At 37.7% G+C, this 27,233-nt stretch overlaps 1 protein-coding gene across 1 annotated transcript in view; it reads left to right on the forward strand.

Moving 5' to 3' along the window:
- The window catches only part of LOC149167468 (uncharacterized), a 56,328-nt gene extending 29,308 nt beyond the window's left edge, over positions 1 to 27,020 (forward strand). The window contains exons 5-6 of the mRNA XM_089433001.1: positions 26,237 to 26,361; positions 26,478 to 27,020. Of these exons, the coding sequence (XP_089289127.1) occupies positions 26,237 to 26,361; positions 26,478 to 26,526 (174 nt within the window). The 3' untranslated portion in view covers positions 26,527 to 27,020. The remainder of the gene's footprint in view (positions 1 to 26,236; positions 26,362 to 26,477) is intronic.
- Positions 27,021 to 27,233: the final 213 nt, after the last annotated feature.

A 27,233-nucleotide genomic window follows, 5' to 3' on the forward strand; every position in this document is an offset into this window, starting at 1 on the left:
TGATAATGATACAAGAAGTAGCGGAGGGGAATATCTTGCGAGGGATGAAGGGATCTTGATGGTAATAGGGAGATTTGCATGTTTAAATTTGGAAGGTCCTTTGGATTCGTCAAAGAAAGAAACTGGATAACCCTCTCTTTGAACCATCCCCTTGCACATAATAGAAGAAGGAGAATGCTCAAGGCAACCAAAAGTTAGGAATTTAGTAGGAAAAGGTTCAAGAAATCCCAAAGTCAAGGTGATTTCACAATAAAGAGTAGAAGCATCAACGATGTTGAGTAAATAGTAGACAATAATATCAACCCTAAGTTCTAGTATGGCAAAAGAAGATTCAATTCTCTGACTCCAATCTTCCATGGAATTAGAAGAGATCACATGGAATAACATTGGTTTACCTATGAGGCAATGTGGTTAGTAAAGCAGATTACAAATGAAGCAGTGAATATTGTGCAATTAGGGGTTATCTTTAAAGATAAGGCTTTAACATGGCATATGAAGTACAAGGCAACTACACTATCAAGACAAACAAGATCTCTCATTGAGACAAAGAGGGATTTTCTTTTAGAATTCTAGAAGTCAAAGTTTGAATCTTAGTGTTTCATTGAGATTAAGGAGATCAAGCAGAAGGGAGGAGAATTTGTGTTCTCATTGATTTAAGGTTTTGTTGGATAAAATAATTTTTAAGATCTGGGAAATCAAGCATAGGGAATGGTTTATTGCAGGACGACTCCCTCATATCTGAGTCCCCTTTAAAGTTTACACAATGGAAGAGTCTAAAGTGTTGGAGATTGTAATGCATTTGGAATCCACACCAAGATGGAGTGAAAGTTCAGTAGGGGATCGTGTAGGTGCAATCTCAACTTGTTGCTCCCACACTATAATTACAGGGGATAATAAGGAGAAAGATGGTGCATGAGAGTGTGTGGTGTATATTATGCCATGTCGACAGACATGATAGGAATGAATGTTTGATAGTGGGGAATTATATTGCCATCGACATGCCAAACCTGTTTTCGACGCAACAAAACCTATTTTTGGCACAACCATAGATTGAGTGGTGTGAAATTTGTAGGCAATGGGGCCATATACATCCTTGTTTTCTGACATTGCAAAAGTATCAAAAGACACATTATACTCACTTTTGTGAATTTTGCTAGCTAATAGGACATGATGTGAACAATTGCAAATCATGGGAACTGATGAAGGAATGCACAATAGATGCTTTAATGGTATAGGAGGTGAATAAGGTTGGCAAGTGTGGAAGTTTCTAGTGGGGCCCAAGAGGAGGATCTATAGGTAGAGGTTGAGAAGGATATAATGGAAGACAAACCACTTATTATAACTGTGGGGAGGTGGGTCACCTAGTGCGGTTCTATACCCGACCCCACACATTTTGTAGGTATTTTCATAGTACAAAGTATGTGATAGAGCATCGTTTGGAGCTATTGGCCAATGGGAAGGAAAGAAAGGGATGCTTGAATATGGTGGTCATGGAGTCGGGTGAAGATTAAAAGCTAAAGTGAGCTGTGCAATTATGTGGGATAACTCGAGGTATTTGGACAGGTGAAGACATGATCAGGGGTGAATGCAGAGAATGACAGTTGGTTGGGAAGATTAGAAAAGTAGCGTACGCGGCTCTTAAATTTGACACTTGTAACAAAAGTAGTTCCTGCGTGAGGTACACAAAATGATTGAAGAGGCACGTTTGTGTGCACAACTGTGTGAGAAATCACTACATAAAGGATCATTGTGCAAGGAGTATTTGAACGACCCGGGGAACCACGTAAATGAGTTTTTGCGTCATTGTATTAAAGTGTTTAATAATCCCCTAGTCGTAAGAAAGTTAACACATCTGTTAACCGAATTGATGGAGCTAGTGAACCAAAAGTTCCCATTGTTGCGCCATAATCAGAGAAAGGGGTGAGACATGCCAATAAGAGAAGGAGAATGGGAAAATAATTCAAAATGACATAAGAGTTGGGGAAATATGAGATGGAAGATGTTATGTTGGATCTGGGATCTGACGTCAACATCCTCCCCAAGAAGTCCTGGGAAGCTATGGGAAAACCCAAGTTGGTGCGGTCTCCAATTCAACTATGATTAGCAAACTCATATAAGATTTATCTAATTGGAAGATTAGAAAATGTTGGAGTAAATGTCAATCGGGTAAAGACAAACAAATTTTGAAGTAATTGAGATCTTGGATGAGTTAGATCAATATCCACAACTTTGTTGGGCATTGATGGTGCATTTGAAAACAGTGCCATATTGAATTTGAAATATGGACAAATGTCTTTTGAGACAGAGGTAGTGTGCATAATTCCCCCCCCTGGATCTAATGAAAGGAGAAATTTATATTGAGTTTGTGAATGACAATGCATAGAGTTCAATCATTGAAAACATTTACCATAGTGCAAGGAGGAAGGAGGACTATGTAAATGACAATGCATAGAGTTCAATCATTAAAAACATTTACCATAGTGCAAGGAGGAAGGAGGAATATGTAAATCCTACAACATATGGTGGGTTGAGTTGGAGAAGAATTTGCTTGTGTGATACTAACTCATAGGAAGCATTAATCATATGTTTGAATAGGTTGTACGAAGTGTCCACTAGAAGGTGTGGAAGAATTACTAAATCATTTTGTTGGTTTGGATCTAAAGTGTGTGACCTCCTAAGCTTTGATGGGTCAGACTCAGTGGATGCATTTATCCAACAGATGGAAGATACCATACTTGGCAATCAAAAGGTTCACACCTTGGATGTGGTCATCAAGTGAACTCTTGTGCTTTGGTGGGAAACACATCGAGATGTGTTGAATGAGTGTGCATAGGTAGTTGATTGTTTAAAAGTAAGGTTCTAGCTCTAAGGACAATGAATTATTAAACACATATAAGGGTATGGGGGACCCTTAGGAGCATATTAAACACATGAGTTCTCCCAAACTCATAAATCTTTTATGGAAATTCCACCTAGAGATGGCTCAATCAAATTAACTGACTATAATTAAAAAATTCCTAAGTCTAACTAACTTAGGAAAAGGGGTTAATTAATAGTAACTAATTGAGAAAGGTGTGAATTATCTAGAAACTCACACAAATTGACTTAGAGATAATCTCATCCATTGATTAAAGTTTTAATCATGGTTGTTGAAGTCTCATCTGGAGATTATAAGAGAGGTTGATGATTAGATGGAGAATACACTTTTGGAGAACACTTGAAGGTGAGAAACACTTGAGAGTGTGCGACTAGTTGCAGATACTCAGTGATCTAGACAGATTTATTCTCCAGTGAAGATGATTCAACAAGAATGATCAAGTCAGAGATTGAGTAGCAAAGTGTCAGAGGGGTAGAGATAGTGATTTGGAGGAAGATTTCCAGTTCTGGAGAGGAAACAACAAGTGATTGAAGTATTCCACAACGAAGCTAGCCCAAAACATCTGCAAGGGTCACGCGAAATTTTCTGACAGGTCATAGTTACGGTCACACAGCTTTTCCTAGTACAACCGCGAGTATTGCGTGAGTTTTCCCAACACAATCGCACAGATCGTTAAAAGCAAAAATGACCTGCGCAGGGGTTGGACGACTAGTTTTCAGAGGGAGACAGAGGCCAAGGTTTGTTTGTGGAGTGAGAGAATTTTCTTTATGAATATTTTGTCAGATTCTTGCTGATTGGATAGCTAGCTGGGCTTCCAAATATTACTTAGATTTTCGTTGCTGCATAATAAAATAAACCCTCAGCTGCTGCATGGGTTTTTCTGAGGACTTTTGTCCAAAAAACAGTGCCATTTTTATGTGTGCTAGCATTTCGCAGTTCCTATTTTGCTTCTGCATTAATTTTATTTTTGGTGAAGAAATTGCAGTGTATTAATTCAGTATTAATCTAAAAATTAATATAGTTGGTCAGTTAGGAGTATTAATTCCAGTTGTTGTGTTTCAAGGGAATTTTCACAAAGAAGGCCTCAAGTAGCACTACATCAACTTACACCCAATGACTAAGGACGAAGAAGTACAACATTGGTATAGAAGAGGCGCCAAATATGGCTATTATTGGGATTAAGAAATAATGACTTGAGCGGTGGATCTGATCAAGGAGTAGGCTTGAATAGTAGGCTAGCCTATGGGAGAATTAGAAGTGGGCCAACCAAATGAAAAAATGAAAAAACAAAAAAACGACAAAATTTTTAAGCTCTCCTGCACAAGTACAGGCTGCATGGAACTGGTCCTGAACTGAACGGTTTGGTGAAATAGGGTAGTTTGGTACTGAATTGGCTGGTTCTGTTATAGAACTAGCCAAGTTCGATACCAAACCAATCTATTTCGGTTCCGAAGCCCGAACCAAATCGATTTTGTGTTGGTTTTGCTGGTTTCGGTCTGATTTTGATAACACTGTTCTTGACGGATGCAGGCATATGCAAATACCACTGAACATGAATAAATGCATCTTCTACACACCCTTTGACAATTTATTGTGGCACACCATGTGTAAGAAAGGCTTATTAGTGGATCCTGCGAAGGTCGTGATGATTGTTGATATAATAGTCCCAACAACCATAAAGCAGTTGTGCCTAACTCTGGGACATACAAGCTATTACAAGAAGTTTCTGAGGAACCACGCGAAGATTGTTGTTCCTTTTAAGTAGTTGTTATGGAAAGACATTAAGTACATCTAGACCATGATGTGCCAAGAGGCGTTGGATTAGCCCAAGGAGAAATTAGTCACTGTGTTGATCTTGATCTTTCCAAGTTATGTACATGTGGATGCGTCATCTGTGGCTCTTGGCATAGTCCTCGAGTAGCAAAGGGATGGTCGCATTGATCATCCAATATCCTTTTCCAATAGATGACTATCTAATGTCGAAAGGAACTACACTTCCATCAAGTGCAAGGCTTTGGTGATGGTTTGTGTTGTAAAAGTTTAGGTACTATCTCTTGGGCTCTCCCTTCAATTTTTTCCTAGACCATTCAATGCTCAAGTACTTGGTGAACAAGCCATTGTTGGGGGAACGTTTTGATGATGCTTATTGCTATGTCAGGAATTTGAGTTTGAAGTGGTAATAAAAGCAGGAAAGCACAATGTGGGACCAAATCATTTATCAAGACTAGAGTGTGGAGAGATTGGCGGAAGCTTAGATGATGAGTTGCTTGATGCGCAATTGTTCAGGATTCGAGGTTGTCTTTAGACCAGTTCCCTGAAATTGCAACATATCTAAGTACAAGGAGGGCATTGAAAGAGTATAAAGCGGTGCATCAAAGGCAACTGGTGAGTGCGAACTACCAATTGCTTGTAGGGAAGTTATACAAACTTGGAGACCATGGGATTTTGTGCAGGTCTGTGTTGAATCATAAGTGTGATGCAATGTTGTACAAGGTGTGTGAAGGAATTGTCAAAGGGCACAATGTAGGGAAGGCTACTGTGTGGTAAGTGCTGCTCGTTGGGTTCTGGTGGTGGTTATTGTTCCAAGTGGCTAAGAAATATTGTAAACATTACAACGTTTGCCAATGCACTAGGAAAACCAAAGGTCAGGATGAGTTACTATTTCGTATCATTACGTTGGAACCTTTTGAAATATGGATGATTGAGCTCGTGGGCCCGATAGATCCTCTTTCTTGGAGAACTATTGTGTGGTATATTATTATTGCGATGGAATAATTTGACCAAATGGGCAGAGGTAGCATCGATGAAGGTTTGTACCATAGAAATGGTTGTCTGGTTCATGTTTGAGAACATTATCACTAGGATTGGCTATTTGAGGGTTCACCTTCTATCACTAGAAGAGCACACCTTATCACCTGCAAGCAAATGGTATAGTGGAACCATTTAATAAGATCCTCAAACATGGTCTGACTAAGGTTTGCAATTTCCAATGTGACGATTGGGATCAATGCGTTCCTGCAGTGTTATGGGCATATAGGACTTGCCTGTAAAAGATAAACAAAACACACACCCTTCAGGTTGGCATATGGAAAGGATGCAGTCATATCGTTAGAGTTTGTAGTATCGATCCTTAGAATTTCCCTGGCTATAATGATGTACAATGACCAATTTGTGTAGCAGTGGTTAGATGAACTAATAGAATTAGAGGAAGATAGCCTAATAGTAGGTTACAACCATGTGCTGGAGAAACAAAGATAGAAGGCCTACTAAATTGTAATATTCGGTGCAAGATCCTAGAACTTGCACCCTTGGTATTACTTTATGACAAGAAGTTTTTTAAACACCTACGTAAACTTCAGATGAGATGGTTGGGACCCTTTCATATCATCTACATTACAGGGGCAAGTGCAATAAAGCTAGCAACACTTAGTGGTCAAATTTTGAAGGGAATTATTAGTGGAACCACATTTTGTACTACGGGCCTTAGGGTTGTAGACACCTTGACCTGGACACGTCAACCGACATTGAAATAGTTAAGAGTAGGGTAGGGTTAATGTTTTATTGCATTCAGTGGAGTAGATATGTACAACATTTAGGAGAGTTAAAGGTAGGAAACACTTTAGTATATCTCATAGATATTGGAGTTTTATGACAAGGCAAAATGATAGAGGAGGGATTGATAAGACACACGCAGAAATGATGACAAAATGGTCAGGAGTTATATCTTGTTAAGCGACAACTACCTAAGGCATGAGCCAGGTTAATACAAGTGTCCAATCCAACAGTTCGATTAAAGTATGGTGCCACTTGGTGTTGATAGCTAAGATAGTGCAGTTATTGGAGAGAAAATACCTCAAAGCGTATAAGTTTCTTCCCAGGCTACAATAATTTATTAATTTAGTAAGTTGAGTATAGAACATAAGCAATCTCAACTAGAACAAGTCGAGTGAAGCAAAGGGGTGCATGTATTCAATTGTGCGCAAATATTCAATAGTTGCAGGTGTTCAACCAAGGCATGGGGCCAACTAGGTTGATTGTAGAGTGCAGGTGACCAATTGTGTTTTTAGTGCAAAGCACAGGTGGTGCAAGTAGCTCACTAGCAATAGGGTACCAGGGACAATGACTTCACCAAGTTGCAAATGGTGGCACCAATGAAAAAGGTGAATGAAAAACAAAAAGACAGTTAAGGAAGCCAATATGTTCATGGTGGAACTCCTAGCGGTAGTGGAAATTTAACAATAAGTGTCAGGGAAGATTCTCGTCATGAAGTTAATGGACTTCAACATACAAGATGAATGACAACTTTTGGAGCTCTAGTTTTCACCCTATGCTGAGATGGTGGTCAAAGTGGATGGGAACCAAAAGTTTCTTCCCCATGGTTGGGTCAAGAAAATCTATAAATTAGGTATAATGATCCTGCTGGATGTAGCATAATTTGGTCGAAGCTCAAATATCAATAGCTGCACCCCATTCTTACTAAGTAGATTGCATGGTGGATTCCTATGGCTCTAGGACACTTACCTTGATGGATGAGGTTACCATGCATATGGGGTCTTCCACACAAAAGTGGAGACCTTGTTGACACCCATTAAAGTGTGATGCAACAGTTGAAGATGTATATAGTAGATACGACACATCTAGGGGTAGGAGGGGTGCAATCATCTCAGTAATCCAAGGCCTAGCGGTTTGCTTTTCCATGTAGTTGCTTGCTTACAAACTAATCCGGAAATGCAAAAAGGATGAATGCCCCTTTGGAATTCTTTTAGCTATTGACCGATGCATCCAAGGGATTAAGACGAATTGGTCCTAATACCTTATGATCGAGTTCATCCAAGATTTTTTGGATGTGTAGGACCATGGTAAGGAATTCCACTACACTTGGGTTGTCCTTTTGCTTGCAATGATTGTTTGGAAGTCACCACCAGTGGTAGACTACGACATCCTAGTCACCAAGTTGTTCCCAACATGTAAATTTAATGTACTGTAGCATAACATGGACAAAGAAGTGTAGAAGAATGCCAACTGAGCATTACAGAGGTGGTATACACAAAATATATAAGATATCGTTGAGTCCTTTGGATTTCGTGTAGTTTAGTGGACATGGAAAACAATTATTTATTGAAACACGAGGGAAAAATTCTAAAATGATTTTGATATTGAACCTTGAATAGATAATAGTTTCAAATCTCCTAAAAAATAAAATTGTTTGTTTTATGGTCGCATGCACCAACCTCCTTACAAAATGCTTGTTATTAGGTTAGCCATATACTTCACACGTTTCTAGAAATTCACATCATTATCATGAAATCACACAAGTATTAGAGAAGTAAGAATATGGAATACACTTGTAATCCTTAAGGCTTGGACTTTGTTAGCTTTTGGGTTACTCCAAAAGTGTTTTTTCACCTTTTTAGGAGAGTTATAGGTCTCCTAGCTCCTTGGCGATGCTTCATGGACATATGGATGGCTCATTTTGAGTGGATGCTTGACCTTGGTTAGAGTGCTGTCATTTCACCTATACCCAGGAGGGTGTTATCCTAATTGGCATGATGACTAACCCATTAGGTGTACAACTAAGGAGTTGGTTGCTAGATTACGAGAGGTGCCTATGTAGTAGGAGTATTGAGCACTTAGCTCTTGGAGCTTGGGACCATGTGTGTTGGTGTCTCTTTGCAGCAAAGTTTAGCAAAAAGAACTGCACTAAATTATTAGAGTTAGAGATTCCAAACCCTAAAGATGGCTACACATTCATATAAATTATTACCGATCCGAATAAAGAGAAACAAAAGAACACATATAACATGCAACAATACCAAGAGGAAGACTTCTTATTAATTTATTGACACTTGTGGAGAGACCATGTAATAATGCTTGGGTCTCCTCTTTGGGAGGGTTTTTCTCGAATCCTGTGCTTGCAAGACAATGGTTCCTCTCTCCAAAATGGGTAGATGAGACAAAAAGCAAAAGAAAAAAGAAAAAGGCTTGAGCTCACTAGTGGAGAGAGCTCAATTCTCACAAAATCATAAGTTTGAAAATGATAATGGTCATTGTGAAATGAGGAGGAAAACTTCTATTTATAATAAAATGATAGCTAGATTTGATGAGGTCAAATGTTAAAAAATATTTGTTGGACCAAATCAAGGTCTAACTAATTTGGTCTTTTATTATTTTTTGTGAGAGGAAAATAATGGTTACTGACTTTTATTTGGGTAATTGACCTAACAATAATGATTTATCGAGTTAATTAATGAAAAGAATCCATAAATAAATAATTTATTAGATTATTTCCATTTGACTGTGTAAAGTTGTTAGAAATAATAAATAACTAAATGATTTATTCAATTATTTCTAGTTGAGAGGGTAAAATAGGTTGGAAATAATTCTAAAATAATGGTTAAATAAGTCATTTCCATGAGAATGTTTAGAATATTTAGAAATATTTAATAAATAAACAATTTATTAAATTATTTCTATGGGAATAAATAAAATGAGTGAAAATAATTAAATTATTTTCACATAAATGGGTAAAATTATGAGAATAACATAAAATTAATGAATTTATGGGTTATTCTCATATAAATGGGTAAGTTAATGAGGCTAACTTGGGAGAAGTTGTTTTTTAGGCTATTTCCTTAGGTTAAAGTGGGTTTTAACGTGTAAAAGCCATACTAACATGGCATATTTCGACACACCTAGTAATTCTGGGTAGGTGATCACTTTTTGTGTGATAACAATGTGAAATATACCTTGGAGATCACTAACCTCAATACTCTTGGGTTGAGTAGCTTACTCCATGGAAGTTGGTGATGGACCTAGACACAAATGTTGCAGAGGAGAATTGGATCTTAGTGACCACAATGGAACACATGTCGAGGAATGTTGGGCATAGGAGGACCCATGGCACACTGTCAAAGGAGATCACTTTGCATGAGGACACATCGAAAGCGAACCACCATGGGAGAGGGAGCATTGACTAATAACTAGTTGGATAACACATCGTCTTGGAGTAGGGGCATTGAGCCCAAGGAGCATCATGCATGGATTGTGTTTAATCTTGAGGGTGGATAAACCCTTGTGACACTTGTATAGTCTTGTATTATAGATCACTCCATGTGGAGTTGTGTCGTTGGTTACTTGTATGGACATAGGTCCTTATTATATGCTAGTCTCCACCTATTGTTAGAATATATGATAATTGTACTCTAACTTTGTACTTGTCTTGGAGAGAAATCTTGTAGGGAGCAAGGCACCAGGGTTCATGAATAAACCCTAGAAGAAGACAAGATAGAGAGACATCATAGTTGTTCTTGGAGAGATCGCTCTTGTTGGATGTTAGGGTTTGCTCTTGTGATGATAAGGTTTGTGCTATGCAAGTAAACCCTAGAGAAGAAGTTGAAGATGGAGGTGATTATGGTTAGTCTTGTGATTCTTGTTGTAGTGCTAGGGTTTCTACTCTAGTAGAAGACATGAAGGTTGGAGATAACACCTTCCATGATTTTGTAGCTTTGTTATTGTGGGATGCAGGGAGTCTAGAGCGAGATAATGAAGAGCCTACCTTGATGAGTATTGAGCTTGGTGTGATGCCTTGCTTGGAAGGCTTGGCTATTGTCTTCTTGATGTTCCATGGAGTTCTTTGTAACAAATACCGAATCCCTTAACTCCTGATTAAGGATATTGCTAGATTTTGTTAAACCTAACACTCGGTAAATCATTAACCTAGCAGATAGCAGATATAGAGAATAAATTATACAACTAGGTTCTTAACTTAGTTACCGCAAGGAAAAAATAACCGGATTAGATCCAGTTGATCAACCCTCCTTCGCTGATCCAAATCTCCTTCCTATCCTTTCTCGAGCCTAACACTCACTAAGAAGCCTCTCTCAAGCTTGTGCTGTTGTAGTGTGTCTTTATCATCCCCCTAACCTTGCTTTTATAACTTTACATCAAGCTAAATCCCTAGCTCTCATCTTTAAAGTGATTGATGGCCGAGATTAGATATTTGCCTCACTTAAGATCAAGGGTTGAGATTAAAACATATTCACTAAAGAAATTTACTTTACTTTTCCTAAGTTTCTTTAGCTCAATTAGCCAACATAACAATATGTGTTTTCTCCTATGTTAGACTCGGGCAAAGTTACATTAGCAACTTGTTCACACAAGAGAAAGTACTTAAGAAGACTGTGGGCGATTTCTACACACCTAGACATATAGGCTTGTGCAAAAGTGCATGCCCAAGCTATAAGCATCAATAGATATGAGGTATTAGATTTTCACTTTTCTTATTGAATTGAAAACTCTTTTTTGATAATGCCATCGCCTTCTAGTTGTGGAGAGCTTTTTGATGGTATAAACTTAATTAAAGTCCGAGTCCAAATCACCAAGATATGCTCATTTGGAGATTTTCACCTTGGTGCCATGTCAACGTTACTATGCAACTGCAATGTGGTAGATGACATGGCACTCTAGGGTCCACATGTCACCTTGGGGGTGGTGCGATGTCATGTGTTGTCCCAAGGGTAATTACCTTTTGTTTAATTTCAAATTAATCTTAATACATTTAATCAACACACCAATGTTAAATTAAAATTGCCCATGTACACAAATAATTAGCATACACAATTCAAAAGTGCCAATGGTTGGCAAAAATAAAAAATGATTGACATTTGAAGCTCTTGTCCCTTCAACCAATCATTGACGGTTCCCAACGATCATTGATCAATTTAATCAAGTTACCGAATCATCAATTATCGATGGTCGAATTCCAGAAGTTTGCGGTCGGTGAATTCCATAGCACTTCCCATGTGCTAGCGCAAAATCGTGTGCGAAATTCCAAGGTGCTGATGGTCTTGTCATCCATTGGTAAAATTTGATACCTTTATTGTTGAAACCCTTAAGCCATTCATTGATTGTGGATACCATTGGTGAATTCCACAAATCTTATCACTCATTGATGGTTGGCAAAATCAAGAAGATTACTTTTGAAAATTTTGGACATTCTATCAAATTACAGGTGCTGCATCAAACGTAAGAGAATTTGCATTAAACATTTGAGAGGTTTTTCTCTATTGAGGGAATAAATCAAATTTATGAAGAAAATTTTCTGCATCAATCTCCAAATGATCATAGTTTGGTTGAAATTCTTGCCCAATTTTCCCTTCTTCTCCATGTATGGAAAATCTGTGAATGTAAGTAATTATGTGTATATAAATATTCTCATATACATAATGCATCAAGGAAAATTTCACTAGAATGGATTATTACCAGAATTTATCAGATTCAATTATGTAACAAAATTTCTTACCAATATGTACTAACCCTAAAATTATGTAACCTTGCTTAATATACATATGAACTTATATAGTTGAAGTTTCGAATTCAAATATGGGGAATAAAGCAATTTCAAACATTCTTTATACTCGTGTAAATAAATATATTTACCAAAAGTTACTGTCCACTATAATTTATGGAATTCTTTGCACAAATTTAGGCAGGAGTAAAAGTGTAGATATGCAGATTTACTAGCAGTTATTGCTCACCAAAACTTATGCGAGTATTTGTACATGAATAGGCAAGAAGATTATGTAATTAATTTTTACACTTTAAATGTCAAATTACGCCCCAAAAGCTCTTGTAAACTTGGATTAATATACATTCTTGCTGTGATGTATTAAACTCAAATATAACTTTAGATCTTTGCATGAATATGTATATATGCCAAAATCATATAAACAAATTTTCATTATCAGAAAATTAAACACTACAAACTTTCACTCTCCCCCTCATAAGCTCCCTCTTGGCTTAGGAATTTCCAAGTGTCTTCCAAGTAAGAAACTTTCCAGGCTCCCTCTTAACTAGGGACCTACAACAGCTTCTCAGGTGGAGATGATGGGACAACCAGCTGCTTGAAGAACTCCTCTTCTTCAATGTCATGAATTTCTTTTGTCATGGAGTCTTCATCTTTTGGGACTTCTTCATAGGGCACAGACCATCCATCACTTTCATTCATGAGTCAATCATGTCCTCATTCCTTTTATCAGAAAGTGATCCATCAGGTTTCCATCTGGCTTTGCTTCATGTCATGTTGCTTTCTTCATGCCATATTTTTTCGGAAGGATCTTACATCCTTCTATATGGTCTTCCTGGAAGTCATCCACAGATCTTCCCTTTGGCAGTCCTACATAAACCCATCTAGATATTAGTTCAAAAATAAGAAATGAACACTTAAACCAAAAATTACCTTTGTGATGGTCTTTCATCATGACATCTTCTTGTAGGTATCAACATCCTGCATACATGTTGACACATCTCCCAAAGATATCCATTGTCAAGGGTCTCTTTCTTTTTCTGACTTTCATTAGTCTTTATGTCTTTTCGGGAGATATCCTAGTCAAATATTCTTGGTCTCGGATGTTGAAATCCTTCTACCATTATTGCATATCTCATGATCTCTGCCCCCTTTTTCCTTACACTTCATTCCCAGGAGCTTCCAATCAGAGTTCCTTAATTGTAGTTAGCGCCCTTATGCTTCATATGAGAACACATTATGTTGATTTCATCTAGTGTGACCTATGCCTCTCTGCAACTTTCAGAGGAGGAGATCCCCATTTTTCTTTGATCATGTTTCCCAAGATGGAAATAGTGATCCATATTATTTGCAACCATATGACATGACTTTCATAATAACCTATGTAAGTGTACATGCCTCATCTTTCTTTTGGGTAATTCAAACTTCCTGTTGACACATCTCCCGAAGATATCCATTGTCAAGGGTCTCTATCTTTTTCTGACTTTCATTAGTCTTTATGTCTTTTCTGGAGATATCCTAGTCAAATATTCTTGGTCTCGGATGTTGAATTCCTTCTACTATTATTGCATATCTCATGATCTTTTCCCCCTTTTTCCTTACACTCTTCGTTCCCAGGAGCTTCCAATCAGAGTTCCTTAACTATAGTCAGCGCCTTTATGCTTCATACGAGAACATATTATGTTGATTTCATCTAGTGTGACCTTTGCCTTTCTGCAACTTTCAGAGGAGGAGATCCCCATTTTTCTTTGATTGTGTTTCCCAAGATGGAAATAGTGATCCATATTATTTGCAACCATATGACATGACTTTCATAATAACCTATGTAAGCGTACATACCTCATCTTTCTTTTGGGTCATTCAGACTTCATGTAGTAGCTTCATTTGAACGAAAGAGCTTTATTGTTTAGACCTGTTTCATTGTTATGTCATCATACCATCATCCCTTGAATCCCATGAGTTGGAATTCTTGATGAAACATTTGCTTCCTTTCTAGATCGATGAATCCTCTGATAAGAATTCCATCAAAGAAACTTGAGGATCTTTCATATCCTCACCCAACAAATGTTTCCTTATTGACTATTGTACGATGATGACTTCTACTTCGCTCTATAAGTATCACTTGAGATTTCAATGAGGTTTCCAAAAGCTCTTATTCTTTGTAATCAATAGAATTTATTCTAGACAGTCTTTCTACTTTCCATGTCAAGAGCTCTTACTTCTAATGCTTCTATCACGATGCTATTTTCTAATCTGATCCATCCTATCTTATTTACACTGCTTCCTATCCATCAATTACAAGTGAAAAGTACCTTTTAGTGAAGCAGATCATCTCAGTCATAGTAAAGATCTTTTACTTCTTCCTTCTTAAGCTTCTTTGTCTCAAGTTCTTTCACTTCCTCAGTGATATGGGATTCTTCCCTATCCATCTTGTCCTTATTATGTTTAGGACAATCTCTTCTATAGTGCCCAAGTTCCTGACAACCATAGCATCTTACCTTAGCCATGTTCTTCTTTTTCTTTTGAGGAACAAACTTTCCAAATTTCCCTTTTCTTCTTGTCATAGCAGCTTACGCTTGATTTTTGCTCCTTTGGTCCTACATCAACTTTTGCCTTCAGTCTGGTTTCTTCGATCTTACGGAGTGACCATAGATCTTGAAATGAAGTAGTATCTTTCTTCCCATATAAACTTGAAGTGAAGTTACCCCATTCTTTCGATAGTGCATTCAATACCACTGGGGTCATCTCTTTATCATACATGACTTCCCAGCTCTTGTAGTTGATATCGAATTTTTGATATCCTCAAGTATGAGGCTATTCCATCTTCCTTGAACATCTTTAGTTTGTAGAGTTCTTGCCTTAATGAGATTACTTCTCCTGCAATACTTACAGAAAACAACTCTACCAATTTGTCATATATAGCTTTTACAGTCTCCAACTTTGATACATATGGGATTAGAGAGTCTTTTATAGATTCTATAAGAATCCTTTGGGCTCTTACTTCTCCCTTCATGAATTTAGCATGTGCTTGAGTATCTTTCTTTGGAGGCTGGGTTATTGACCCCTTGATGTGATCCATGACCTCATTCTCAATAAGATTTAGGTCTGTCCTTTTCTTCCATGCAAGGTAATGTGCAACCCCAACCAATTTATTGCTTTCCTTGCAAAACGACATTTTGATATTATCAGATATAGTCATAGACTTACTTGAGTGATTTCCGCTTGCTTCCTCCTTAATCTTGATGTTGATAGAGGATTTGCTTCTTCAGGGATTGATGAAAGAGAGCTTGATTCACGATCCTTCTTGAATGTTTTAGTCTTCCTTCTTTCTTGAAGATGGTTTTGATATAGGGTTTTGAATATCTTGACCTTGGTAGCCCTTGAATCTGCTACGATCCTTCTTCGAGGCTTGATGTCTTCTTGATTGAATGCCCCTTCTTGACTTCAGCACCTAAGCTTCGATACCATGTTGAGAAATCTAGGTCATAAGGAGTTAAAAGATTTCTTTGATCGATAATTGCTTGTGATATACTTTTACTTCTTAAATTATAGTCTTCTCTTCATTATATTGTTATTGTGTTCTTTTCATCAAGACAATTACCAATAAGCACGATAGAAGACAAGTGACATAGTATGTAGGCTTGTTAGCCAGGGCCAAAACCTCTCAACTCTTGAGAGGAAAACCCGATCAAAATTATTCTTATAATCTTCAATTTTCGAATACCAAGACCATGACAAAGACCCTTGACTCTAGTATCCTCCCAAGAACCTTGTAACTAACCTTGATGTTCTGCCCCGACTTCCTTCGAACTGCTCTCCTTGGCTTCTAGAGAAACTCAGTCTCTATCCTTCACACTGCTTCTTCTCGGCTTCCTCTAGAGAAACTCGGGCTCTAGGATTTTACTGGTCTCTTCTAGAGAATCTCGGTCTCTATCTCGGTCACTCAAAGAATCTCGATCTCTTAGGTTTACCCTAGAACAAAAACCCTAGTCTCTTTAAGACTCATACTGCTTCTCTTCGGCCTCCTTCTGCAAGATTCTATAACCAATCAAACGTTACCTTAATGCAGCAATAAGTTCTCCTTTGATCTTCTCTTAATGCCTTCGGTCCTTCTTATTTTGCACCCAAAACAAGTACCCCAAAAGAATCCTTCCTTCGTTGACCCCAGAAGAAACCTTCCTTTGCTATACCCAAAAGAATCCCTCCTTCGCTATACCCAGAAGAATGCTTCCTTTCCCTTCTTCGCACTTCTGCTTTGTAGACCTCTTCTTCGCACTTCTCTTCATCAAATTGCTTGTCAAGTTGCTTGCCTCTAAGTGAGGCCAAGTGTGGCTACTTATACACCTCATCTCATATCCCTTAGGTTGCCATGATCACTAGTAGGAAGGCCGACTTCTTCTTGCAAGTTCTTTCATCGTTGTAGGCCGACTTGAAGAGGATAAGTGACAAGGTCTTGGAGGATACTTTACATAGACAAGTTTGACCTTTTACAAAGTGTAACATGACTTCATTACATGACAATGACTCTCATTTTATGGCTAGATGACAAATAATTCCTAAAGAATCTTAATGGGAGTCTTTGACTCAAAAACAAAATCTCTTGCTCATGAAACCCATGAAGCAAGCAATACAATAAATTTTCTTCTTTACATCTCATTACATAAAATCATAAATACATGTCATTGTGAAGACCGAACCTAGTTACACGTTTCAACAATACAAGTAGATATTTGGGTCATGTATTATTATATCTTTACTCTAGCTATGTGCTTACACTTATATGGGCATTATTGAGATTTATTTGAACGGAGGCCTACTCATACAAGGTCAATGGTTCAAATTATACCAGACCAAATCTTACCCCCTATAACTGTGGAAACAGAAGAGGAATTAGGTGACATTGTATACCTTCAAATTACCATATAGGAATTGTAGCGAGTGAATTTAGTAAAGGTATAAGGACAATTTTATCCATAGTTAACACATTATAAGTGAGATTTGTTACTCTAGCTCAAATAGGATAAATTAAGGCTTCTTGAACTCCCATTACAAATCAAACCTTAAAGTCCAAGTCTTGGTCCAAATACCTTTTCAAGAGATGGATTTGCAAGACCTTCAAACTATAGCAATAATTTGAGACCAATTGACTTTAATTATACTAGTATGCAACAACTTTGCATTTACAACCAGGAAGGTAAGTTTTTTTTGTATTCAAGCTTATGTGATCCATAATGAATTAAGCAAAGTATTTCGGTAGAAATCACATAAGAAATTTTTTTGGCGACGCGTTTCGAACCAGCAAGTGTGGTTCATCTAAGGTAAGTTTTGCCTAACAATAATATTAGCTAAGGGTCCCAAGGCTGACCTGCAAAGTTTAACGTTTCAGGAACAACCATTCATTAATGTAGATTATAATATCTTGTCTTCTGATGCTTTGTGAAGACCCATCTTTCTCATAAGTTCCAGGATTCAATCAGGGTAAGAACTATGGTTCAAAGGAAAGGAGCCTTAAGCCTAGCTTCCACATAAGAGGAATTGGATACAACTAAGGAAATCACAATTTCAACAATCTAGAGATTACATGACACTTAACTAATACATTAATTATAGGGGTGGCAGGAGGGGGAGGGATATTACTAGATCTCGAAGGAATCAGAGGACAAATTTTCGTGGGGCCTTGGGCAAAAATCCAACGACCAGGGCAAAATGTATGGGCTCTTCCTAGGAGTAACTCTGGCTCAAAGGTGTGCCATTAAAGACATTGTCATCCTTGGTGACTCTTTTCTTGTAATTCGATATCTGAGAACTGGTACTCCACCAAAAGATAATGTATTAAGCCTTTTGTATAATTGTATTAAAAGCATGTTAAAATTTGGATACCAGAGGACAAGTGGTTCCCTAAGGCTTTGATCTTTGGCCTAGGGAAAAGTGTCCAAATTTATTTTTTACTTTTCTCTTAAAGTGACTTTATAAGTGGTAAAGTCAATTTAATTTAAAAGTGACTTTATAAGTGGTAAAGTTACATTCTAATTTAAAAGTGACTTTATAAGTGGGAAAATTACATTCAAATTTAAAGGTGACTTTATTAAAGTCAATGAAGAATTAGAAAGTGAAAAAGTGACTATGGAAATAAAGGCTAAGTGGGTGAGTTAAAAAATAGAAAGTGAGAATTAAATGCACATTTATTTTCATCCCTAGATCTAAATGAATCTCAGCCAATAGATCTTAGGGTAACCCAAAAGGTCATTTAGAGAATAAAAGGAGAAGAGAAGAGGAAAAGATCATTCATTCTTTCATGAGCATTTGAGAGAAAGAGAAGAGAGAGCAAGGAGAAAATTTCTGAGCAGTGAGGAAGTGAAGGAGAGTAGCAAGAATACATTTCAAAAAATCTGGACAGCAGCATTTATTGGCACGCATCCCAAGGCAAAACCGTACAACAAGAGAAAGGCACAAAAATCAAGGAAGAGGGACAACAGCAAGGGCACGAATTTTGAGGCAGATTTGGGCACGAATTTCGAGGCAGCCGTATTGCTGAAATCTGTATAGTCCGTACAACAAGTTTTGGGCACATTTTTCGAGGCAGGCCGTACAACATTTAATGTTGTTTTATTGTTGTAAAAATTTCTGTTTTAGCTATTTGCTGATTGGCACGATTTTCGAGGTGGAGTTCAAGCACAAAAATCGAGATAAGTTGTAATTTGTGGTTGCTGGAATTTTTACAGGGATTTCAGTTTCTCTGTAAAAGCATTTTCAGAAATAAAGAAGAGCTCTCAAACTGGTTTTCCCTAAGAGTTGTATGGGGTTTTTCTAGGGTCACATTGACAAAAAATCACTGTGTTATTTTCTGTGTGGCTGTCATAATTTCGCTGTGTTTTATTTTTGCAATTTCAGCAGTTGTGAAATCTCTAAATTTGTGTTTTCATAAAATATTGTCATTTCTAGATTTTAGAATTTTTTATCATACTTGGATTTAAAACTAAATGCATGGAGTGATAAGGAAAACTGGTAACTGGAGTGGGGGTTGAAATTCTTCAAAGCTTTCTCCAATCCTTCTCAAGCTCTACCTTTTATCACATCCTCAAAAACCTAAACTCAGAAGCTGACCAACAAGCCAACAAGGCTTGCCTTCTCAATGAAGGTCAGTCAGATATCAATGGAATTCAAAGGTATGTGCCAATCCCGTAAAGATTCAATGTTTCCCTTCCTAGTGCTCCCCCCCCACCCTTTCTCCCCCCTCCTCACCCTTTCTCCCCCCTCCTAGTGCCCTTGTGCCCTCTCCTCACCTCGAATCTCCCCTTCATTATAAACGTCGACATTGTATTTTTGATGGATCACTCTAATCTCCTCATTATCCCTCTCATGATTGACGGGTGCATTTGTTGTCAGCGAGATGTGGCATTGGACGACAACTTGCCTCGTGCAAGCATGCCCGATTTATTTGCCCTTGTGTGGATCAATCTTGATCTCATGGCTTGCGCTTGTTCCACCCCCCCCTGTTTGATCAATGATGATTTTTCTGCTTCAAGGTACTGAAGAAGTTAATGTCAATATAAAAGCTTGCGTGTGGCTTTCATGGTGTGAAAGGGATAAACCTGGATGTGAGTGCACCGCGACATTCATCCCTGGTGAGTAGTGTAGGATTAGCAATATGAATTTACAGGGGATTTTGAAATGGGCTATCTTTTTTCCAATTGTGGCGTCCAGGGGTTGGTGTAGTAGGAAGCTTTGTGATGAGCGTCAGATAACACTGTGGGCTTCCTTCTATCGAGAGGACCACTTGTGGGTGCAACATCACTGCAGTTGGGGGATTTGGCACATTGCTCCGTTGGGATCTGAGGTGGGTGATGTAATTGATGATATTCCCTGCATTGTAAGAGCTCAGATTTTCACTGGCATTTACTCTGTTCCATGTTCTGGTTCCTTTAATATACATGTCTCTCATGTGTACACTTGTTCCCTCCCGTTTGGTGTTGACCCTTTGCATTGCCCTCTCACTATATTTCGTGCCATTTGGATTCGGTGTTGGAGCCTTCTTAATTCTGAGCACTCACCAGGTTTTCTTTGGATCTCTGCCCCCTTTCGCCCAAATTCCATTGTCTCTTCCCTCCTCCTTTTGTACTCTCAGAACGCTGAATTCCCAATGGACTCAAGCACATCGGGATCAGACTCCTTGGCCTCCATTGTGTTGAAAAGTGTAACTAGGTTCGGTCTTCATAATGACATGTAATTGTGATTTTATGTAAGAGATGTAAAGAAGAAAAATAAAATTATTGTAATACTTACATCATGGGTTTCATGAGCAAGAGATTTTATTTTTGAGTTAAGGCTCCCATTGAGAGCCTTTAGGAATTTTGTCATCTAGTCATAAAAGAATAAAAGAGTCACTGTCATGTAATGAAGTCATGTTACACATTGTAAAGAGTCATACTTGTCTATGTAATGTCATCCGCCAAGACCTTGTCATTGGCCCTCATCATGTCGGCCTACAACAAAGAGATGTATTTGGAAGATAAAGTCGGCTTCCCTCCAAGAGATCATGTCAGCCTAGAGGTCATGAACAAACTTGTATATATACCCAGACTCGGTCTCATTTGGAGACAACGAATTCAGTGAAGCAAGTTGAGAAAGAAGTGCGAAGTATACACCGGAAGAAGCCTCCATATTAGCGCAACAAAGAGGAAGGATAGCTAAGATAGTCAAGCATTGTTTTTGGGTTAGTTTGTTCTCCCACGTGCGAAGATAACAGAACCAAAGGAATCTAGAAGAAGAAGGAGCAGCTGTCATTTTAAGGTGATTTTGTTTGGGTATAGCGCCTCGCTAGGAGAAGCTGAGTCAAGGTTCAAGAAGTCTCTCTCTTGTAGAGACTATAAAGGAAGCAAAGATAATCTAGGGTTTCTATGGTAGGGTGGCAAGCCTACAAGAAGAGACCAAGAATCAAAGGAAGCCGAGATCAAGAAGGGAAGGAGCCAAGACCGAGAAGAGAAAGGAAGCCGAGAACAAGAAGAGGAAAAGCATCGTTGAAGAAGAGGTTAGTGACTTGGTCTTGGGAGGACGCTAGAGTCAAGGGTCTTTGTCATAGTCTTGGTATTCTTCAATTGAAGATCTATAAGAAAGATTTCTGATTGGGTTTTCCTCTCAAAGAGTGAGAGGTTTTGGCCCTGGCTAACAAGCCTACATATTGTCCCTTGTCTTCTATTGTTTCTTTGGTAATTGTCTTGATGAAAAGAACACAATCATAACATAAGGAAGAGAAGATCATAATCCAAGAAGTAAAAGTATATCACAAGCAATTATCAAGAAGAGAAATCTCCTAACTAATGATGCCCTAGATTTCTCAACACATTGTGTGTGACCACTGCGGAAAAGCACATGATATTATCAATTCTGAAATTTACAATTTGTAAGTTAAGGTGTGTCAACAACAAGTCTCTGCGTGCAATTCTTCCAAGTGGATAGTGGCTCTCAAACAAAGAATTTCCAGCCTGGAGGATGAAGTGGATGCACTGCGCAACTTAATTATGGACCTCAAGTTCTAGGGCACTCACTCAGACAATCAATCCATACGGCCTCTCCATGATATTGACATTAATAGGCCTGCTGACTCTGCAGATTAACTGATGTTTTAATGCCCAGTTTTACATGTATGTATCTGCTGTTTCAATTTTTCTGTCTCTACTGTTACTGGCAAATAAGAGTATTGTTTGGGTTTGGGTTTTTTGATGTAATCTGGGAAAGGGGAATTCGACATATTTTGTTATACCAGATGTTGCTGAGCAAATAGCCATGTAATTCTCTTGGGTATTTGCTGCGACCAGGCATGGATTTAATACAGAAGGCACTCATTTTTGTTTAAAAAAACATTAATTATGCAACATCATAGACACAAGCAAATCTTTTTAGTAGACATACACAAATTGATCTCATTATATATATACACACACAACAATCTTCAATGTGAGAATCCTCTCGAGCACTAACAATCAATCTCATAATAAAAGATATATGGCAATTTAATGCATGTACCACATTCCAAATCCCATACAACAAAAGACATAGATCTTTCATCTCTATTTTTAGCAACAAAATTGATGGAGCAAATGAAAAATTATCTAATGAATAAAGGAAACCCTAATAAAAAATTTCAAGTTGGAAATTGATTTGGGATGGAGCGTTTTCCACTAACCATAGGTCTGTTACACATCAACTTTTGAGCATGACAAGCATGTTGTGGGTCATGGATGGAGTGACCAGATTTGATTGGGAGAGGGATTCCTAGCTAAGAGGAGTTGGTGGCTAGGTAGTGGTTCCAAGACTTATGGAGAGGAATATCTCCCCACCCTAAAATTGACAAAACACTCATTGCACTAGGTAGTGGTTCCAAGACTTATGGAGGAAGATCTCCCCACCCTAAAATTGACAAAACACTCATTGCATTTATTTCATTTTTTCTGTTTATATTCTTCTAAACATGATTGCATCTGTAAAGGATTATTGGTGAGTATCTATTATCTCTTCATTTCCTAGTCCCATAATTCAGTCTTCATGTATGTTCCAAAAACAAAAGTGTGGTTTTTAGTCTCCATTCAATCTTTTTGGTGCCATTTGTCCCTTCCACGACATTGTCAAAAGTTTATCACTAGTATATCATGTAATTCTATATGTTTCTTGTCGTAACCATCATTGCATGGGATACGAATTTTCTTTTCTGATTTAGCTACAGGCACTTCTTAATGGCATTATTTTATAACCATGCACAGGAAGGAAAAATAGTCACAATTGCAGATTTCACTTCTGCCCACTGCTTAAAAAATCTGAAACAAAAGAAATAAATTCTTGCAGACAAAGCAAAGCAATCAGAAGAAAAAGTGATAACATATCAGTTCACAGAAACATTGAATCAAATGAAGTTGGAGTAGCCTATGAGACTATACGGGCTTCCTACTGACTTCCAGCTAATTGACGACATCTTTAAGGGCTTGCTTGGACATTGAAGTTGGGTATAGACAATGAGGGCATTATCACCTGAGAATTAATGCAACTGTAGCCATGCTTGGAAGTAATGAAATTGGTGGAACAAATGAACCTTCAATTCTTATGTCATTCCAAGGAGAGCTATAAGCTTATGACAAGGGAAATAGAAAGTGCATTAAGATATGTTCTCTAAAATTTTCAAATCCCTTCAAATTAAAGGAGCTTGTATGAGCGAGATCATCAATGTTGCATAGGATATTGCACTCATGAAGTGGATGAAATCGAAATTGTCTTCTTTAGTTTACTTGTGGAGAGCCTCTGGCAGATTATAGCAGTTTTTTTCTGTTAGAAGCATTACAGAGATTGGGCCTCTGGCTGTAGTTTTCTAGGCAAGGTCTTTTGTACCAAATCAAGAAGTACATTGGTAATTGTGGAGAAATGCTCTCCACAATTACCACAGTCCAGGAGTATCGTAAGACATAAAAAGGGCTACTCAAAGAACAAAATGAGTGAAATAGACATGGTTTGAACTTTGACCTCTAATCGCACAGTCCAGGAGTATCTTAAGATATAAAAAGGGCTACTCAAAGAACAAAATGAGTGGAATAGACATGGTTTGAACTTTGACCTCTAATCCCACAGTCCAGTAGTATCTTAGGACATAAAAAGGGCTACTCAAAGAACAAAATGAGTGAAATAGTGCATTCAGAAGGCTTTGGCATCTAGATCAATCTATTTCAGGTTTTCAATGCCTAAGTCAATTAAAGAGCAACAATGTTCCACCAAGTCTCTGCGACTGGGGGATGCAGGTGCGGGGAGACGCATAGGGGGAATGTGTGGGAGTACCCTCAAATTTTAAGGAAATTTAGGGGGATGTCAAGGTCTTATCATATATATATATATATATATACATATATAAAATTCAAATTTATATTCATTAATGAAAGCATAAATACATTGATCCACACATAATTGAATTAAGTAATGAAATACACTGAACACCACGAGATTCAATAATGAAATGCATTGATCCATATTCATCATTCTGGAATTTACATTGATTTAAAAATTAAATTTATCATTTGTCATTCTAGATTCTAAATTGATTTAAAGTTTAAATTCATCATTCATCATTCTAGAATCTAATTAGTACTAAGCAAAATAGACTATAGTAGATACTGAAGTCTGAAGACAAAAATATTAAAGAGTGAGGAGTCAAAGAATTCGTCTAAGGTCATCAAATCTAAAATCAAGACTCAAAAGTTAAAACTGAAAATTAAAAAAGGATAATGAGCATTTATGGAGTGTCGTCGGGGAGGAGAGGCAACGATTAACTAGTAAGTCAGATAGCATTGCAGGGTAAGCCGAGTAGAGGTAAGCTTGGTAAGTCAAATGAGTGAGTTAGGGATTGCAAATTAGTTTAGGTTTTGATATATTTTTTTATGTATTTTTATTTTAAGTTTTATTTATTTATTTATTTTGTTTTGTTTAAATTTCAAGGGTTATTAGGCAAATTTGAGGGGAGTGTTTCCCCCTTCAATAGGGGTGCTTCTGGGCTTGGTGCTCTTGATTAAATGCTCGTTCCGAACCCCTCATACATGATACAATCCAATGGAAACATTGCAATCCCCCCCAATCCTAAAATCCCGAAAACTGTTAAGTCTGATGGATTTTGAGTGGGATCTAAAATTCTACTTTCTCCATATGAAATCCAATGAGGTGAAAACCACACTCAAACATCTTGAGTCAATTAATGGTAATGTTAAAGAGTGACATTCTCTTTTATCTTTCATTTTTCAATTTTTTACTTAAAAAGAATTTAACATTACCATTGATTACATAGCATTAGTAGTGTCCTAGGGTTGAATATTAAGTTTCACCACTTATAAATTATTGTTTTCAAGCAACATTAAGGGGGAATCCTAGCCCTTTCTGAAGGGGAACACCCACAAGCACCTTGTTTGGGGAAATGCTCTCCCCACACTGGGGACACATTTCCCTCTACATCTCCCTGTGTATCTCCAAAAGGGGGATGCGGGGAAATGTTTCCCCAGGTGCCCCCCTGTCCCAAGTGCATGGGAAATGTGAGGTGCGTACACCCCACCCTGGGGGACGTGTCCCCGTGGAACACTAAAGAGCAAGGACTCAAACTATTGCATATTACCTATGGAATTATGTGAGCTGCTGCATGGACTCATTTGGTACACTCAAGCAGATATATGAATCAGTAGGATAAAAGAGGTGATGTACCTTGTAACATGATCAACGGATAAAACTGATCCCAAGTCCAGGTGCTTATGCTACACCCATCAATATTCATCATGGTCATGTCCAAAAATAACACCCGAATATTGTGGGGAATTGAACTGGTGACATAACATCTAGGAATTCCTTAACAGCGTACCTGATCACCATCTATCGAAGACCCCATGGACATTTCCTGTGTCCTGCTTAGAATGAGGTTTCCTGTATCTTTTCCTGTCATGTTTCTCTTTGTACCAACTTCATATACATTTCTACCCCGGCCCTCCCTGTTTTTGGCTGTTATCAGTTTCTCTCTGTTTGGGATACAAACATACTTTGAAGGCATTTCATGATTACCTTAAGTAGGCGGGGTCAAGACAACATGGAAGACAACTGATGGTGCTAAAATCTTCCTGAAGCTTAAGGGGAACAGGACAGAAAATACTATGTAGCACACGTTGTTTGTTATTATATCTATGTTAGAAAAGGTGGATTATCTGCCCATCATGCTATGGGATATATAATCCATTTTCCATGAAATTCATCTTAGAATGTTATACAATGCATTGTTCTCAAAATAAGATCTGAGTTTTATTCTCTTTGATTTTATAGTTCAAGAGTTATTCTTCAACGTTTATTTGAAATGATAACTCTTAAACATGAGCTCTCCTGTTATTCAGTTAAGCTGGAGTCTGTTGGACTTTATAGAGCTCTCTAACTTTGTCATTCAGCATATTGTGGCAATTTTAATTTATCTCATTTTGTGGCTAGATTTTGTATGCTTATTTTCTATTTCTCAAGATATCATTCGACCTTAAAATGCCTACCGGAAAGTGCAGGTTTTGGATAGCCGTGGCTACTTGTTGATTGCATTGGGCCATGGCTTGTGGCCGTCCATGGTACTTTTGTCAGAGATTGTTCAGACTTTTATTTTGGCAGACTTTTGCTACTACTATGTTCAAAGGTAAGATTTTCAGTTTGACATTTTGTCCTTTTCGGCTTCTAGATCATGTTGAAATGTTATGATTGAGTTGTAAATGATAATCCTTACATTCTTTTAAAAAATTATATGGTTGGCAGTGTTGTAGGAGGGCAACTTGTGCTGCGGCTTCCTTCAGGAGTGGTGTGATTTCAATCTAATGGCTCCGCTGAAGTTTCTATGGAACTGGTGTATGCTTTGGATCTGGTGCCAAGATCTTTCATGTTTAATTCTTAATTCTCTACAATTAATTCTAGGTAGATTTATAGGATGCAAAACAGACGGCTGTAAGAGTTTTACCTCCATATATGGATGGATGAGGGAACTGGAGGTGGAATTCACTTCTGCAAAGTTTTGCTTCAAGTCTAGTTGTTCCAGTTTGTTCATATGGATTTTTTACTTGTGCATCCTCGCGTGGGTTCTCTACAATGCTGAATCCAATTTTAAGGCTTTGATTTTATAAAACGCTTGCCAGTGTTGTGTATATTTACTGTCCCGATGAATAACTTGCAGTCTAGGCTTTTACTGTGGACTTTAAAACCATCATCTTGACCATCTGTACAGTGTATATACTCACAACTCTATCAGATGGCTTTTTGTAAAGGAGAATTCTTGCAATAAACAGTCCATTGGTTTCAAGATTAGCTCGTTTATGAACTTTATTAGCTCATGCTATTGGAAACAAGGCAAATTTGCATCAATGGATACTATTTTTTAAAATGCATATTATAATAACACTTTAAAATCATGAGAATGAGTTTCAGTATTTTGAATTTTCCCATGGTTTTGAATGTAAGGTGTGCACATTTACCTCGGTGGAAACTTTAGACCACAAGCTTTTAGTGGTGTTTGTCAGT

This window comes from Pinus tabuliformis, chromosome 5_1 (assembly GCF_031772625.1).
Source record: "Pinus tabuliformis cultivar Carrire ecotype Pingquan chromosome 5_1, CPIR1, whole genome shotgun sequence".
Lineage (NCBI taxonomy): Eukaryota > Viridiplantae > Streptophyta > Pinopsida > Pinales > Pinaceae > Pinus > Pinus tabuliformis.